At 44.0% G+C, this 16,539-nt stretch overlaps 1 protein-coding gene across 1 annotated transcript in view; it reads right to left on the bottom strand.

Annotated features, from left to right (window-relative positions):
* Nucleotides 1-14,837, bottom strand: part of RANBP10 (RAN binding protein 10) — a gene marked incomplete at its 5' end in the record, with an annotated part of 31,854 nt that extends 17,017 nt beyond the window's left edge. Inside the window, 3 exons of the mRNA XM_010009878.1 lie at nt 2,630-2,814; nt 8,313-8,335; nt 14,670-14,837. Of these exons, the coding sequence (XP_010008180.1) occupies nt 2,630-2,814; nt 8,313-8,335; nt 14,670-14,837 (376 nt within the window). The remainder of the gene's footprint in view (nt 1-2,629; nt 2,815-8,312; nt 8,336-14,669) is intronic.
* Nucleotides 14,838-16,539: the final 1,702 nt, after the last annotated feature.

The raw sequence follows: 16,539 nt of genomic DNA, 5'->3' as shown, positions 1-16,539 counted from the left end.
TTGGGTGTTGGTCCCTACGTCCATACCATGCCCCAGCCTCTGGGAAAAGCAAACGGTACAATGGGCTGTTAAAAACTACACCAATGGGTAGTGGGACTTTCAAACACTGAGACACACATTTACCAAGAGTTGTGTGAATCATAGAATCATAGAGTTACCTGGTCAACACCAGGGGATCTGCCAACAGGGCTGGCCCAGCCCAATCAGAACTTTTACGCAGTGCAGAGGGGGATAAAGTCCCTGTGGTGCACATAAAGAATTTGCTGGGGAAGACAGTCTGGGTTATTCCCGCTTCAGGTAAAGGCAAACCCACTCGTGGGGTTGCTTTTGCTCAGGGACCTGGATATACTTGGTGGGTAATGCGGGAAGATGGGGAATTCTGATGTGTACCTCAAGGGGATTTAATTTTGGGGGAAAGCAGACAGTGAACTCAATTGTATGCTGTTGCCTGCCATATAACACTTTTATAGTCCACCAGTTAGATGTCTTCAGGTCACCAGCAACTGACCCTGACTTCCCTCCAATTATCACCCCAGCAAAGAATGAATTTTGGCGAAACCAGATGAGCTCAGCAGTGACCAGACGAGTTCAGTGGTGTCATCAGCAGGCAACAACTTAACACTACACACTGTCCCCCCTGCCCTGAAAGCCTGTTACAAGAGATGGAGCCTGACACCATGGACTGGATGAATTCAGAAGCTTTATAGGGATTGCTCCATGGACTAAGGAATGATATCTCTCTTTGGGTGTGGGTGCTCGGTCGAGGTCGATATATATATGAGACAAAAGCAATGGTATATTGAAAAATGTGGGATCAGAGCATGACGTGAATGGTATGGAATAAGGGGTGGATACTGTCCTGGCTTCAGCTACAGCAGTCATTTTTTTCTCGTTCTTAGTAGCTGGTGCAGGGCTGTGTTTTTGACTTTCAGTCTGGGAACAACACTGATAACACTAATGCTTTTAGTTGTTGCTAAGTTATGTTTACTCTGACCAAGGACTTTCTCAGTCTCATGCTCTGCCAGAGAGGAGGGGAAGCCAGGAGGAAGCAGAGACAGGACACCTGACCCAAACTGGCCAAAGGGGTATTCCATACCACAGCACGTCATACCCAGTGTATAAACTGGGGGGAGTTACCCAGAAGGCCCAGATCACTGCTCGGGTCGGGCTGAATATCGGTCAGTGGGTGGTGAGCAATTGTATCCTCTTCCCTTGTTATTTCCCTTTATCATTATTATTATTTGTGGTAGCAGTAGTTGTTTTGTATTATACCTTAGTTACTGGAGTGCTGTTATCTCAACCCGTGGGAGTTACATTCTTCCGATTCTCCTCCCCATCCCTCCAGGAGCAGGGAGACGAAGAACTGGGGGAGTGAACGAGTGGCTGCGTGGTTCAGAGTTACCGACTGGGCTTAAACCACGACATGGACACACAGGCAAAGAATTCAACTGCTTATGCTCTTATCCTCCCCAAGGTCTCTTTCTATACTGCAGTCTTCCTATAGGCCCAACAAACTCCCTGGCAGCCTCCTGTTCCTTATTTTTGTGAAGAAAGATATTATTTTCAATAGCTTCTGCTAGTTGTTTTTCAAAGGTTTTGCTGGCTACCCTGGATTATCTGCAAATAACTAAACACAAGACTAACAGAAAAGAAGAACGATCACATGGATGCGATTATCAGTGCATCTAAGTCTCCTGGATGATAGTGACCAGTGTCAGCTGTTTCGGGAAAGAATGTAATAAAAAGGTGAAACAAAGTTCTCTGTAATCAGAGATAGAAGCAACAGCCATAGACCTGGAGGTTTAAAATATAACCATGGAATTGGTTTCCGTGAATTACTGTGAATATTTAAATGTGTATCTATTAAAATCTACTTAAACTCCCACTACTTCTTGCAGCAGCAATTCCACAGTTTCAGTGAAAAAGAAAAAATTGTTTTTAAGCCAGAAGATGCTTTTTCTCTAGTTCTTGTGGTTTGAGAAACAGTGAATAATCACTTTCTAGTCATGCCCTTCATGGTGTGAATGACTGACAACAGACCACTACAGCCCACCTTCCTCAATTACCTGTTTCCAAGCTGTGAAGCCTTAGTTCTGGCCTTCTTCAGGCAGAAGATACTCTTGACTTCTGACAACTCTTGTTAATTGTTCTCATCAAGTTCCACTCAATCCTTTTTGCCGTTAGAAATGCATTCAATATTCATACATTTACAAAGTGCCATAGCTGTGATTTCAGTTAAGTTGGGTTTGGAAGCCTTTGGTTTACACTATTTCTTGCTCTTTCATTTCTCAGTTTAGCTGACTTACATACTGGCTTTTCTCCTATGTTAGAGTTTTTATGGTGTCCTTTTCCCTCCCCATCCCCCAGTGCATCACCTCAAAGTGTATGTTCTTCCATTCCTACAAGCTTTCATGCAGTCTTTGGCTGAAAACTTCTCCCATATCTTTTACATTTGAAACAGCAGCAATCTACATAGGAAAGACTATCAAACAACAAAACAAAGGGTAAAACAATTTGAGCAAAATGCACTGCCTGTCAATTTTTGCCATAAGAATGCATAAATTAGCATTAAAAAAGTATTTATAGCCTAACAGAACGGAGGAAGCTGAACACCAAAACAGTGACTTACTTCTGCAGCATGGCTTGCCACTCGCCTAATCTGTCTCCTATGGGAAACCGCTTAATGGTGGTCTGTATCTTCGCTCGCCACTCCCTCATGTAGTCCTCAATGTCGAACACAAATGGCTGCTGCCCAAAGTTGGCATCGACTATCTCTCCTGGAGTCTGGAGACCCACTGTAGGGTAGAGATTTGACTAGGAAGGAAGGAAAAAAAGCCCTCTATTAAACCCAGCTTTCTGTTCCAGTTACATGGTTTGGAAAGATAGAAATGCTGCTCTTTACATTGAACAATGTACTGGAGTAGGGAGGGGCAACAGCCCTTTACAGACCTCTCAAGGAACCCATAACTTATTGTGCAGCTATGAAAACTACTGCATAAAACTAGAACCATGGGTTCAATCTCCCAGCAGTCAGTGATTGATGCCATGGCTGCTGCCAATGGCCTGTCTATTTCCTGGCTCAGTTTTCTAAGCAATTTCTACCAAAATTCAAGATCCAGCAGCTAATAATAATAATAGTAAGAAGAAGAGGATCAACATCAAGAATAATAAAAATGAAAGGGGTATTATGTCAATCAACAGATCTATGTGTTCTCCGTTTTTTTTTTTGACAGATTTCTCTTATTCCTTGGCAGCTGCTCTCTGAATATTTTACATCTCTGATGACAAGGGAATGGCTGGTAGTGGAGCTCTGAGGTTAAGTCTTCGATGGTCCCAAGACAGCAAGTTATCCATAGAAGAAATTCCACTGCTGACAGATGAATTTCATTTTAAGAACAAGCCTATGGATCTAAATGGAAGCTTTCACCCACCACCAAAATATGGGGAAAAGAAAAAATTATCACTGTGAAAATACCTCTAAAATTCAGCCAGTAAATCTGCTTCTAAAGATGATCTAATTGAGAATAGGTAGTCAAATCTATCCAGGAGTTCTCTGAATTCAGGCTCTTTTAAGAGTAATTTTCTGGATATGAACTGAATCCCTGAGCCACTTAAATGTGGGGAAAAGAGAAATGGCATAAGAAAAGGTTTAGGGGTGCCCAGTTCTCATCACTCTGGATCATATTTTCTAAAAGCATGTTCCATTCACTGTCATGTTACTTTTCTGCAGCACAAATTACTTTTTTGTTTGCAACAGAAACTTCACTAATCCTCTGCTTCAGACCATCTGCTATAGTTCACAGGGTTCAGGGAGAAATCTCTCCCATGCTGCTGACTCACTGTTTGGTGTTGGATTTTCTCACTTTGCTCTGACACGCTGGATACCGACCCAGTCAGAAACCAGACACTGGGCTAGGCACATGGACATCTGCAGTGGAATTAAGAGTCTGGAAGGTGTCTGGTTGTGGTATCTTGCTCATGGTGGAACCCCATGTCAGATGTTAGATCAGCAGAAGGGCAGACTTCTCCCTCTAGCTCAAGATCAGCAAGATCTACTACTGTGGGGTAGGCGGTCATCCTAAAGAAAGCCTAAGTTCTCTCCTCCTTTACAGTGAGGGGCATGGGTTTCCCTGCATTTATCTGGAACATTTATCCAACTCGTTTTTCACTATTGCAGAGAGCTGAGACATTGGCAACAACACTGATTGCCCCTTGAAACCTTGCTGTGGATTTCACTTTCTACTAATGTATTAATGAGGCAGAACTCAGCAGAACCATAATCCCATTGGCAAAAATGGAGCCAGCATGATTTGGGAAGAGATTACTTCTCCCTGCTTTCGCTGGCGTGGTTACATCTGCAGTACCATACTTGGTTCCCCTCCTCCACATCCACATCCCCAGGACAAGAAAAATACACAAACGGGGCCCAGCAGGGTTCTGTTATGACGGTAGGAGGGTTGGAGTGCACAGCACGTAAGAAGAGGCCAAAGTAATTACGCTGGAGAAGTCAAAAAGGAAAACCTAACTGCAAGTCTTCCACTCCCAAAAGGGATGTGATAAAAAAGATGGAGACAGATTCTTCTCAAGGGTATTCAGTGAAAGACAATGGACACAAGTTGCAGCCAGGGAAATTTTGATGGCACATAAGGAAGAAATTTTTCCTTGTAAGGGTTAAGGACCAGAGCAGGTTTCTAAGGAGACTGAAGCACTTTTGTCCCCTGAGAATTTCAAAACTCAACTGAATAAGGTCCTGACCAACCCCCTCTACCTCTGAAATGATCAAATCTCAAAAAAACAAAGGAAAAAACATGAATCTATAAATACAGGCTGGAAATGAGGATGACCACATCATTGCTGACTCAGCACACCTCCTCCTTTCCTATTCTCACACCAAGGAAGTTGCTGGGTTAGAGATGCGCAAAGAAAACAACAGCATGGCACAGGAAAAGGTACCAGAGGAAAACGCCATGTTCAAAGTCAGTCTCTCCTCTTTCAAACCTTGCTGACATGGAAATATCTGTAAAGAGGGATCAGATCTTTTCTGCAGTCCATAACGTCAGCTTCTTTATTAACTTAGCTTTTTAGTATTATGAACCCAAGGACATCCAAAGCCAGGAATCCGACACCCAAAATACCTGGAAGTTAGAAGTAAAACACCCCAAGTTACAACATCTCACATATTTTTCGTCCACTTTGGGGTGTGTTCATCTTTGAGGGGAAGCTGCCCACCCCCACCTGCTCCCAAATCACCTCCAAGTTAAAATTACGTTTTTCACATGTGAGACGTGTCCTCTCTGGTCAGCAACTGTTGGAAACTACACATATCTCCACCACCCTGCCAGGTGCAGGGAGACATCACCCCAGAGCCCACTGACCAAGCAGATGCTTCTCCTGCCAAGCTCTTCATACCTTCCCCCATAACATTTGGACCACCTCTTGCCTCTGATGCTGGTTAGCTGCTCACAGCTTCCTACTTCATTCTGACTTGGTTTTTAACCCCCTTGTCCCTTTGCACGCCCACAATCCTACCCTGGGCTCTTCCACATTCTGCTTTTCCACATTTCATCAAACCAGCATGCAGGATGAACCTCATATGTGCTTGTGTAAATAAGAGAGTTGGGCCTCAGGATTGACTTAAACTGGTATAAAAGGGAAAAATCCCTCTGCAGGATATTCCCTTCTATTTGCAAGCAGTTATTTTTGCATTAATTTCAGCCTACGCTAATCCCTCACAGTATTTTCACAGAAATGCAAAAACTCTTCAGAGGGAATTGAAAAAAGCTGAAGCAAATACATTTCACCATGTGTAACTTATCACAACAAAATGTGGCTTTCAGCTGAAAGTATCCATTCCAACTTCCTAATATTGTGAATATTGCAAAATATTGTCTTCATCATTTGCCTTGAATAGGGGAATTTTGCAATAAGCACTTCAAGGAAACAATTTCTAGACTGGTATAATGTTTTGAAGGGTCAAATTAATTCCTTGTGTAATCTCATGGACATGCCAACCCTAAAAGTTATTTAAGCTTAGAAGGTGTAAAAGTGATGGGGCCTACTAGCCGTGCTTCTCACTGATGTGTGAAGTCAGCTTCATCGCACTGGCTGGAATATAAGAAAAAGCTTTCTTTCTACAGCCCCTTTGTGGGGGATTTCAGGAGTTAGCTGTAGAACAGACCCAGGGCCAAAACTGTGTGTCAAGCTGCTCAAAGAGAACTCCAAGGTAACTCAGATGGGTCTGCTGCTTCTGTTCCTGCTTGCAGTTCAATTTTTAGACTGGTTTTAGCAGGTGAAGAAAAGAGATTACTTTGCATAACCTTCATAAGATGGATGTTTTCTCTTCTATACCTTACACATGTACATTGCGTTCAAGCCTGGATGAAAAATACCACTTGCAAGTTACACCAGCTTCCAATTCCCTGCTACCTCAAGACTTCTACAGTCTCTGACAATAGTTGTTATATTTAAACCAAAAGTCTGTCTTGGGGCTGGTATCTACTTCTTCAGGAAAGGGCAGCAACCTGAACTGGTTGGAAGAACAACAAAGAAGCCGTGGACCAAGGGAACAAAAAGGGCCAGAAAAGGACATGGAACACAGAGGTGCCTGCAAGGGTGATGGAAGAAGACAGGAATTCAAGGGAAGGATATTGGAAGGGGGTAACAGGACTGATGGACTGATGATAGTCAGGTGAAGCCAATACAACAGCTGGGCCATTTAGCACATGAAGAGGAATGTCCAAAACCCACACTGGGGCAGAAGTCTGCTGTTCTTGCTTGCATTCACAGTCAGGAGGTGAAACGACCCACTCAAGTGTTTCTAAACCTCGTTTTAAAGAGAAATTATCTCATGGAAGATAATTCTCAATAGCAGGAGGCCTATAGAGGCACTCTTTTCCTTCCTGTTGCACAGTAACAGTTATGGATCAGCTGCTGCTGTAAAAGCCAGAAGGACATTTCCATGGAAAACAGCTCAGCAAACTGGCTGGTAAAAGGCATACAGATACTTACTCTCCAACCTTCAAACTGGAGACCCTGTCACAAGGCGTTTGAATAGCTGATCTGCAAAACCACCTGATCAGGTGTTCTTCCAGTTTAACACTAAACCAGCATCTCCTTTGCACAGGACACACAAAGAAGCATGAGACCCTGTAAGGATCACTTGGTGAGATCAAGAAACAGCAAGATGGGGGATGCCCTGGGCTCAGCGAGCCTGGGAACCAAGGAAAAAGCTGTATTGACAGCTGATGTGAAAAGGCAAATTAAATAACTGGAACATCTTTCAGCACAGACACTGGCTGAAATATGGGAGAGATTGGTAAAGCTGTGTACCCCATTGGGAAGGCGAACAGGGACTGCTAGGCATTAATTCTCACAACACAAAAATTAGAGGAACAAAATACGTTTTTTGGCAGGAGGTGCCAGTTAGAGAAGAGCAAGCTTTCTTCCACACAGTGCAGAAGTCAGCCAAGAAAATCAGCACTTTGAAGGCCTAAGTTATGGAAAATACGGAATTCCTCAGAGGAAATTCACTTAGGGTTATTAAGTACAAAGACAGGAGTACAACCTCAGGGACAGAAAGTTGTTTGTATGAGGGAAGTGGGTGCAGTAGATGTATTGGTGTATGCCTGACCTGGTTTTATCTTCTTTTCCTAAGAATCTGCTCCTCGTTTAGGAGCACTTGAGTCTGAAAAAGAGCAACCATGGTTTTGCTCATGACCCATTGCGAAAGTCGTGCTTTCCTGTGTTCTGACTAGATGCTGCTGCTTGGTGTAACTCAGCTGGTGTCAGTGCACTCAAGAGTAGCTTGGTATTAGTTGGTGAATTAGAGTAACAATCAGCCCCACATGGATGCCAAACACATTCCTCCAGTGATTCCATAAGCTGGTTACTCATCACGGGAGAAGGCCTGTCAAAAACCTCTGTGATGAGCACACACGCTACAGCCAGCCTGATGATGGGACATATGAGAGGCTACTCAATGGCTTTGCACATACGCTCCCCACAGTCAAAGCTGCATTGGGAAGACACTGACCTGTAATGAAGTTTGAATCCTTGCTTTAATTCCAGGAGAAGGATCCCTCACTGCCTCTAGAGGATGCCTCACCCTCTAGAGGTGGTGAGGGATGAGAGGAGGCATGTAAGTAGCCCACAAACCCAAGCACAGGATCACAAAGTCACAGAAAAAGGAGCATCCACATATTTCAGTAAGGCTTTACCATTTCTTTAACAAGAATCAAACAGAATCACACACACACTCTTCCCCCTCCCTTCTGTTTGCATCCATAGTTGAAATACTGAAGAGGTGTACTTACAGGGAGGTCTGTAAAGGCTATACCTGTGGGAGGAAAAATATCAGAATTAAAAAGACAAAGGATTTTCTTCCTGCTTGGCTACATCCTTAAAATGCTACAAAACATTGCTGTGTTTCAGTAACTCTCAGCTCTGACCCTGCTCTTCACCACTTTTTGTATCTAGAAGTAACTCTCCTCCCCAGACCCCTCCTCTGCAAGGTTTTGCATCTGGAGAAAGGTTCAGGGAAAAGCCTAAATGTTTCCAACATTTGCCCCAAAAATTTCATTTTCTAAAAGGCAGTTCCTCTTTCCTTTGCTTCTCCCACTGTTACCATGAAGGAACTGTTTTCAAGACTCACTTTGGCTTCAAAAACAGAGTTGTACTGTAACACTGCTTTGGTTTAGCCTACAATCAGTTCTTACTAGCCAAAGAGACAGAAATTAATATTCAAAACTTTGCATTACTGCTGGGGAAGAGCCTTGCAACAGGACCCAAGAGCACTGGTGAAATAGTGTGCCAAGAACAGGTGCATTTTCAACTACGCTGCTACAGTTCCAAATAAAAGAGATGGAAAATAAGTACAGTTTCCCTTTTCATTTACATTTAGCATGCCAGAAAAGAGATGCTGAGACAAAGGCAGCCACTGCCTAGGATGGCCAACAGAGTTGTGGCCAAAGACAAGGCTCAGCTAGCAACAGGCTACCCCAGGGCACAGCTTTGCAATGCTCAGCATCTGCAAGGCCAGTAGGTCAAGGGAGGAGATTCTGCAACTCTAATACACTCTGGGGAGATCCCCCACTACAGTCCTACGTCCAGCTCTGGGGCAATAACACAAGAGGGATGTGGAGTTCTTGGAGCAAGTCCAGAGGAGGCCATGGAGATGCTGTGAGGGCTGGAGCAGCTCTGCTCTGGAGACAGGCTGAGAGAGCTGGGCTGGTTCAGCCTGGAGAAGAGAAAGCTCCAGGAGACCTTAGAGCAGCTCCAGTGCCTAAAGGGGCTACAAGAAAGCTGGAGAGGGGCTTTGGACAAGGGGGAATGGCTTTAACCTGACAGAGGGGAGACAGAGATGAGATTTTACGCAGAAGTTCTTCCCTGTGAGGGTGCTGAGGCCCTGGCACAGGTTGCCCAGAGAAGCTGTGGCTGCCCCATCCCTGGCAGTGTTCAAGGGCAGGTTGGCCGGGGCTTGGGGCAACATGCTCTAGTGGAAGGTGTCCCTGCCCATGGCAGGGGGTTGGAACTGGATGAGATTTAAAGTCCCTTCCAACCCAAACCAGTCTGTGATTCTATGAAATATTTACTAATCTATACAGCACAGATTCAAAATGAAATTCTCTGGAAAAAAATTATTAATATTTTACTAAATAAATCATGAACATGGTTTCATTAACATGATGCCAGCTTGGACCTTGTACCAGTGAAAACTAACTTGTGATTCTACAAATAAGCTTCTTACATTGCCTTTAAATTAAGGCATTTGTATGTTTTGCATCCTATTACATAACTAAGTCAAATAAAAGTTTAAAGCCATTTCCATTTATCCTGTCACTACCCGTCTTTGTAAAAAGCGCCTCTCCAAATTTCTTGTCAGCCCCCTTTAGGTACCGGTCTCCCTTCTCTCATCTATTTCTCTCTCTTTCTCTCCTAGTTCTCCCTCACCACGCTTCTAGTCATATCACATCATGTTTTTTACTGCCAAGACTCTGCTCAGAACTTGTCAAAAGCATTTTATCAGTAGCCAGAAGACATTCAATGCATATTCCAGAACAGGGTATTAAGACTACGCATGATGTCACACAGTTTTGGTGGGATGTTTCCAGTTCAGTACTTAGCTTCAACAATAACATCCACAATTTCGATAACCAAGAACACAGTTCTTAATCCATTCTCCTGATGGATCTGATTAAATAGAAAATATGGAGACAATGGAGGATCATAGTTAAGCAACAGCAGAAACTGTAAGGAAAACAAAAGGGGGGATGTCTAATTAACATATGAAAAGGAGAGATTGTAAAGGTGAAGAGAGAAATGGTGTGAAGAGCAGATACCATGTTTAAGGAAAGACAAAGCTACTGCAATTCTGTTAAAAATGACAAATTCAAATGCCCAGAGGCAGGGCACTGGAACCCTGCTGTCAAGCTAACTGGCATCACAAAGGGGCTGACTGTCTCATGAATATTTCTGATATCTGCAGCATATTAAGAAATTATTATTAAGAAATTACCTCATTTCTTAAGACAAGACATATACAGCTTCAGGTGCTTTATGTCAGGGAACATCAAGAAAAAAGCACATTCATCCCCTTCCAGGTAAACCTTGGGTTTACACAACCCAAAAATGAGATTCTCAGGTTAGCATTAAGTATCATGAAATGTTCAAGACCTTCAAGGATATGCTTCCACCAGCACAGAAGGCATTCAGACTTTCAAATAAATCATTTTTCCTGCCTCCATCTGCTCTTGGTTCCTCTGCTGACACCTGCCTCACCTCCTGTCTTAAATCTATGTGTTCTGTGCCTGTGAGAAGCTGTGTAACAGACTGTGATTCACAGCCCATGGGACATCTCTTCTCAGCATTCACTGGGGAGCACTTCTCTTGAATGCTCTGTTTCTTTACCAGTAGCACCACTGGCACTTAGCAACAGTCTTCCTGGCTGAGGTTTTCTTTCTTCGTAAAAAGACAGTAGAATGTTGCAGCAGCTTTTGTGGGGTCTGCCCAGCAATGAGTGATGGTCTGGTACTCCCTAGTACTTCCATCACTCTGTCTACTCTAACTACATCATCTCTCATCTCTGAGTACAACCATTATACCACTATAGCTCAAAGAGTGGCTGGTACATAAACGAACCAGTTGTGAACGCTCAGGAGAGTCTCCTACCTATAATCTTTGCGTACATCTCAAGTCTTATACCATACATCTGAAAGCCAAAGAGGAGGACACCCAGGAGACAGCAATGCTTTTATTTAATGCTGTTCTCCAAGCATAGTGTAACTTAATTCCCTTCCTTTCCTGTTTCTTCCCACTGACAGTGCTCACTGTCGGGTAGGCTGCTCACCATGGGATCATTCAATGGCACATTAGAAAACACAGCTTTTCACCCAAAAGCCCATCTTTGAAGTAAAAGGAGCACTAAAAATCAAGAAAGAAAGACCAGGTAACTTCACTTCTATAAAGATCTCCAAATGTCCAACAAAACAAATCCAGGTTCAGGACATCAGGCAAAGAATTCAAAGATGGTAATGACACTGAATCATGCTCTGTGCTTGGCTTTATTTGCCAAGAGAACCAGGCATAGGACAGCCCTGGGAACAGAGCAGAGCATGGAGCAAGGGACAATTTCTAGAACATCCCTCCTACTCTGCAGACTCCTGGTCACTTAGAAGAAATGAAATTTCAAACAAACAAATCTGTATTCATTAAGCAGAAGACCTGGCCTCTTCCTGACTGTCATGCTTTCATTGAGGTCAAAAGCAACGGCACTGTCAGGCTGAAAAATGGTGAAGCTGGAAAATCACCCCCTCCAACAAAGGAAAACAGCAAGCACAGGCCACTGCACTACTTCTATGTAAACACACACTAAATATCAAGGACAGCAACCAAAGGGAGAGATTTTGTGAAATCTTTTTAACTATTTCAGTATCTTAGTCACTGTTGTATGGGGAACTTTCCTCATTCCTAAGCAACAGTTCCTGCTCTACACCATCAGCAGTTGCTTTCACACCTCTGCTTGTCCTCCCGGTACCTGACTGACAAGGGCAACATCCATAGATTACAAACTAAATTTAGAACAATCTAGGTAATAGAAATCTGGTCAATTAACTAATACTTACAGACTACAAATGACTCCTAGTGTCTTTGCCTGTGACCGATCGCACCAGGTAGTAAACCACAAGTCTTCACTAGGACACACCCAGCATCACAGATGGTCTGACTATAAACAGTTATAATTTCAAAAAAGAAGCCAGATGAAACTCTCAGCTCTCAGAAGCTCCCCACTGGGATCCTGATCAAGGCTCCATTTATAAAACTAGAATGTTAAAAACAAGTCTCAAAGATGCTCAAAGAATGGAAACCTCCTGACCTGCTGCAAAGCATCAGGACTTGTTGCTGAATGCAGGGTCACAGACTCTATTGAGAATGCTTCTCAGAAAGCACGTGCCTCATTTCCAGGCAACCATCAAACAAACGGGGTGAACGAAATTAGCGGAAAACTGAGAACAACTTTCCCCATGAAGTTCTTTCTGCAGGAGCACCAGACCTCCCTGCATCTGCCTCAAAGGAAGAATTCTTCTTGAGATTTGAGGGTGCAAAACCCACATCTCAGATCCATACCTCTGATATACCTCTAGCATAGTGTGCTACCTTCAAAGAATCACACACTGGCTGAGGTTGGAGGCACCATAATCTGGTCCAACTCCTCTACCCAAGGAAGGCCACCCACAGCTGGTTGCCCAGGACTATGTCAGACGACTTCTGAAAACCTTAAGGGCGACTCCATGACTCCTCTGGGCAACCTGTGCTAATGCTCAGTCACCCTCAGAGTTAAAGTGTCTCCTGATGTTCAGAGGGAACCTCCTGTGCTTCAGTTTGTGCCCATGGCTTCTCATCCTGGCACTGGGCACTACTGAGTAAAGCCTGGCTCTCTCTGTTTTGCACCCTTCGTTCAGTTATCTACACATATTGATGAGATCCCCCTGAGACTTCTCTTTACCAGCCTGAACAGCCCCAGCTCTTTCAGCCTTTCCCCTCCAACAGATCATAGAATCAGAGTGGTTTGTGTTGGAAGGGACCTTAAAGCTCATCCAGTTCCAACCCCCTGCCATGGGCAGGGACACCTTCCACTAGAGCATGTTGCTCCAAGCCCCGGCCAACCTGGCCTTGAACACTGCCAGGGATGGGGCAGCCACAGCTTCTCTGGGCAACCTGTGCCAGGGCCTCAGCACCCTCACAGGGAAGAACTTCTGCCTAAGATCTCATCTCTGTCTCCCCTCTGTCAGTTCAAAGCCATTCCCCCTTGTCCTGTCCCTACAGGCCCTTGTCAAAAGCCCCTCTCCAGCTTTCTTGTAGCCCCTTTAGGCACTGGAGCTGCTCTAAGGTCTCCTGGAGCTTTCTCTTCTCCAGGCTGAACCAGCCCAGCTCTCTCAGCCTGTCTCCAGAGCAGAGCTGCTCCAGCCCTCGTAGCATTTCCGTGGCCTCCTCTGAACTCACTCCAAGAACTCCATGTCCCTCTTTGTGTTATTGCCCCAGAGCTGGATGTAGTGGGGGGATCTTCCCAGAGCACAGCAGAGGTGCAGAATCCCCTCCCACTCCCAGATGCTCCAGTCCTTTCATCCTCTTGGCAGGCCTTTGCTGAACTCTCTCCAGCATGTCCATCTGTCTCCAATACCAGGGTGCCCAGTACTTTTTCTAAGAGTTCACCAGAAATTACACACTCTCCACCACACCCCAATCCTACTCCTTCCTTCAGCCCAGCATGTAACTCCAAATAACTTTTTGTTCTGTTGAATGCTTTAAGTAGAGTATTTTTCCACCAGTTACTTCATCTTGAATTCAACAAAGTAGAACTGACACAGCAAGGAGGAGCAAAGGGAAGGAGTTCTTATCCCTGCTCAATCAAATGAATTCTAGCACAAAAAGTGAGATCAAGTTACCAAAATGTACTGTATGCCTTATATGACCCAAAAAAAAAGACAAGAATTTATCTGGGGTGGAGAATACGTCATCCAAGTGAAAGATATTTTAAGTTAAAATGGCCACACGTTTCTATTTCAGGCAAATCAGATGTGACAGATGCCTGGAAAACATCTGTGGGAGATTCCTCTGGGCAAAGTTTTGAAGTCCTTAACTTTAGGGGTAATACTGAAACAACTGTGGGACGAACCAAAATTGTAGGTCAGTACTTAAGTAAGACTTCTTAAGCTGAATTAATGTCTAGCTTTAGGAATGCTGGGACTGATGTGTTAAGGCTCACAGATGGACAAGTCCCTTCTAAAAATGAAAAGACACCAATACAGTGGCTTTGTAGGTAGTTGAATAATACACTAACTAAACTTACTGTTTCTTTATTTCCCCATTGCCCAGCCATCTGCCATCTCATCCAACCCCCCCCCAGCTTTGCAGTAGCAGAGGAAAGGAGTAGAAGCTGGGGATGCAATCCTAACCTACTTCAAGAGATGGAGCAGCACAAAACACCTTTCACATGCTGGAAGTATTTCTGTCTTGCAGCCAGTTTACAACTCCTGACTGATGCTCAGAGCTATTTTTCTCTCCTGTTCCACAAATGTGGGACAAGTGTTATAACACATGCCAAGTATTAGAGTAAGCAGCAGCAAGAGTAGGGCAGAAGCATCCCTCTCCTGAGAACACCTTTCTTTACTTACCTAAGCTGTGGCCATTTTTTGTGTAGAAGCAGGTGTTGTTGATGAGGTTGACACAGCAGCCGATCACATCTCCAGTGGTGAACGTAGGGCCATAGGGCTGTCCTGTTCCCGAAGAGCAGAAGGAGTGCCCATCATCCCCATGGTACCCATAGGAATGTTTATCCCATCCTGCACAAGACAACAAAAGAGCAGGTCAGCAGTGAGGCCATTCCATCTGAGCAACATGGCAGTGATAGCCTCAGCACACAATTTTCTGGGAGAAAATACAAAATTTTTAATCCTACTTCTGATTCATCCCAAATATTAACTTTCACATACCAGTAACTGAAAAGTCATCAATCATAATGCATCAATTAGGTTTCAACCTCATTTGTCCCTTATGAGAAATAATTAAAAGAACATTGCCAAAAGTAATTTTGACAAAGATTTTTTTTGTTTTAGAAACCTATTTCTGTTTTATCTTGCTTGCAGTGAAACAAGCTTCTCGTTGTAAAACATTTGTGTTTCCCACTAACACCATCTTCCAGCAGAAGCACTTAATAAAATAATTCTCAGCCAAGTGCAGCATAGGCTGCTCACAGGTGTAACCCATTGGCCAGAGGCACCTTTTGCATTCTCACATTTACATTTCCCTTCCAACAGCTGATAAGGATTTCTGTGTTCCCCTTGGGTGGTGACATTTCCCATTCTGTGGACATCTTACAGCACAACCCTCAGATGGCAATTTTAAAAGTGGTCAATTCTAACATTAACATCTTTTATTTCTTCTGCCAGTAATACTGTGCCAGGGTTACAGCCGGAGTCAGGGACTACATACTGCCCACATGCCCTTTTCCACACCTCACAGTAATTCCACCATTCCGAGCTCCTGATTTTGTTCTGTTCTACCCCAGTTCTGTTGTAGATTCTTTTGTGAATTTCCTACTTGTAGAAATGCCAGATATAACTGGTAATTACTGCAAAGAAGAGAAATTAATCCATGTTTTAAAAGTGGAAGTGTTCTTCAGGCAACACACTGGTCTTCTCTTTTCAGGACTCTCATCTCCCTTTTGCAGAGGAGAAGACAGTGCTCCCACAGCTGTGGCCAGAGAGTGATTCAGTGGATGCCTCCCGAACCTACTAATCTGTGCCTGTGCCAACTTCAGGTGTCACTACTGCTCAAGATGGCTTACCCCTCCCTCTCTTAAGAGACCAGATAGGTAGAGACTCCTATGTAGCAGGAGACTATGGCAGGTGAGGTATCACAGAAGCATAGAATGGTTTGGGTTGGAAGGGACCTTAAAGCTCATCTAGTTCCACTCCACTGCCATGAGCAGGGACACCACAGAGTCCTGAGGAACTCTCTTACCAGAGAGTTTAAAGAAAGCATGACACACTGTCTTATTAAAAGACTTCCAAAAGAATCAGGATTTTTTCCAGCTCTTTGTAGTGTTCCTATGAACTACACAATTAAAACCACATGGCACAGAGAGATGGGCTTCTATCAAAAAGCCTAACATAGACACAATATTAGTAACAACCACCTGTGTTTTAAACAGATAGGGCTGGGTCCTTAGGCAGACCATGCCAACTGAAGTGGAAGCAAAAGAAGGTACTTTGGGAGTCTACTGACCATGTACAATCTGAGGGTAGTGCAGAATCTGTTAAATGCAGAGCAATGGTCTTGGTAAAAGGACTAGATAAGAAATGCAAAGACCAGACGAGGAGAGGGGTTAAAAAGTAGAAAGCAAAGAAAAGGCAAAAAAAGACTGAGCACTGCAAAGCCCAGTGAGGAGCCCTGTGAAGGTGGGCTGGAGCACTCCTGCAAGCCATGACAACAACAACAATAACCTGAGGGCACTAGAAATTTAATCCTGTAAAATGCTGCTCA

Source organism: Nestor notabilis, unplaced genomic scaffold, assembly GCF_000696875.1.
Source record: "Nestor notabilis isolate BGI_N333 unplaced genomic scaffold, ASM69687v1 scaffold8822, whole genome shotgun sequence".
NCBI lineage: Eukaryota > Metazoa > Chordata > Aves > Psittaciformes > Psittacidae > Nestor > Nestor notabilis.
This window is presented reverse-complemented; position numbering and strand designations above follow the sequence as displayed.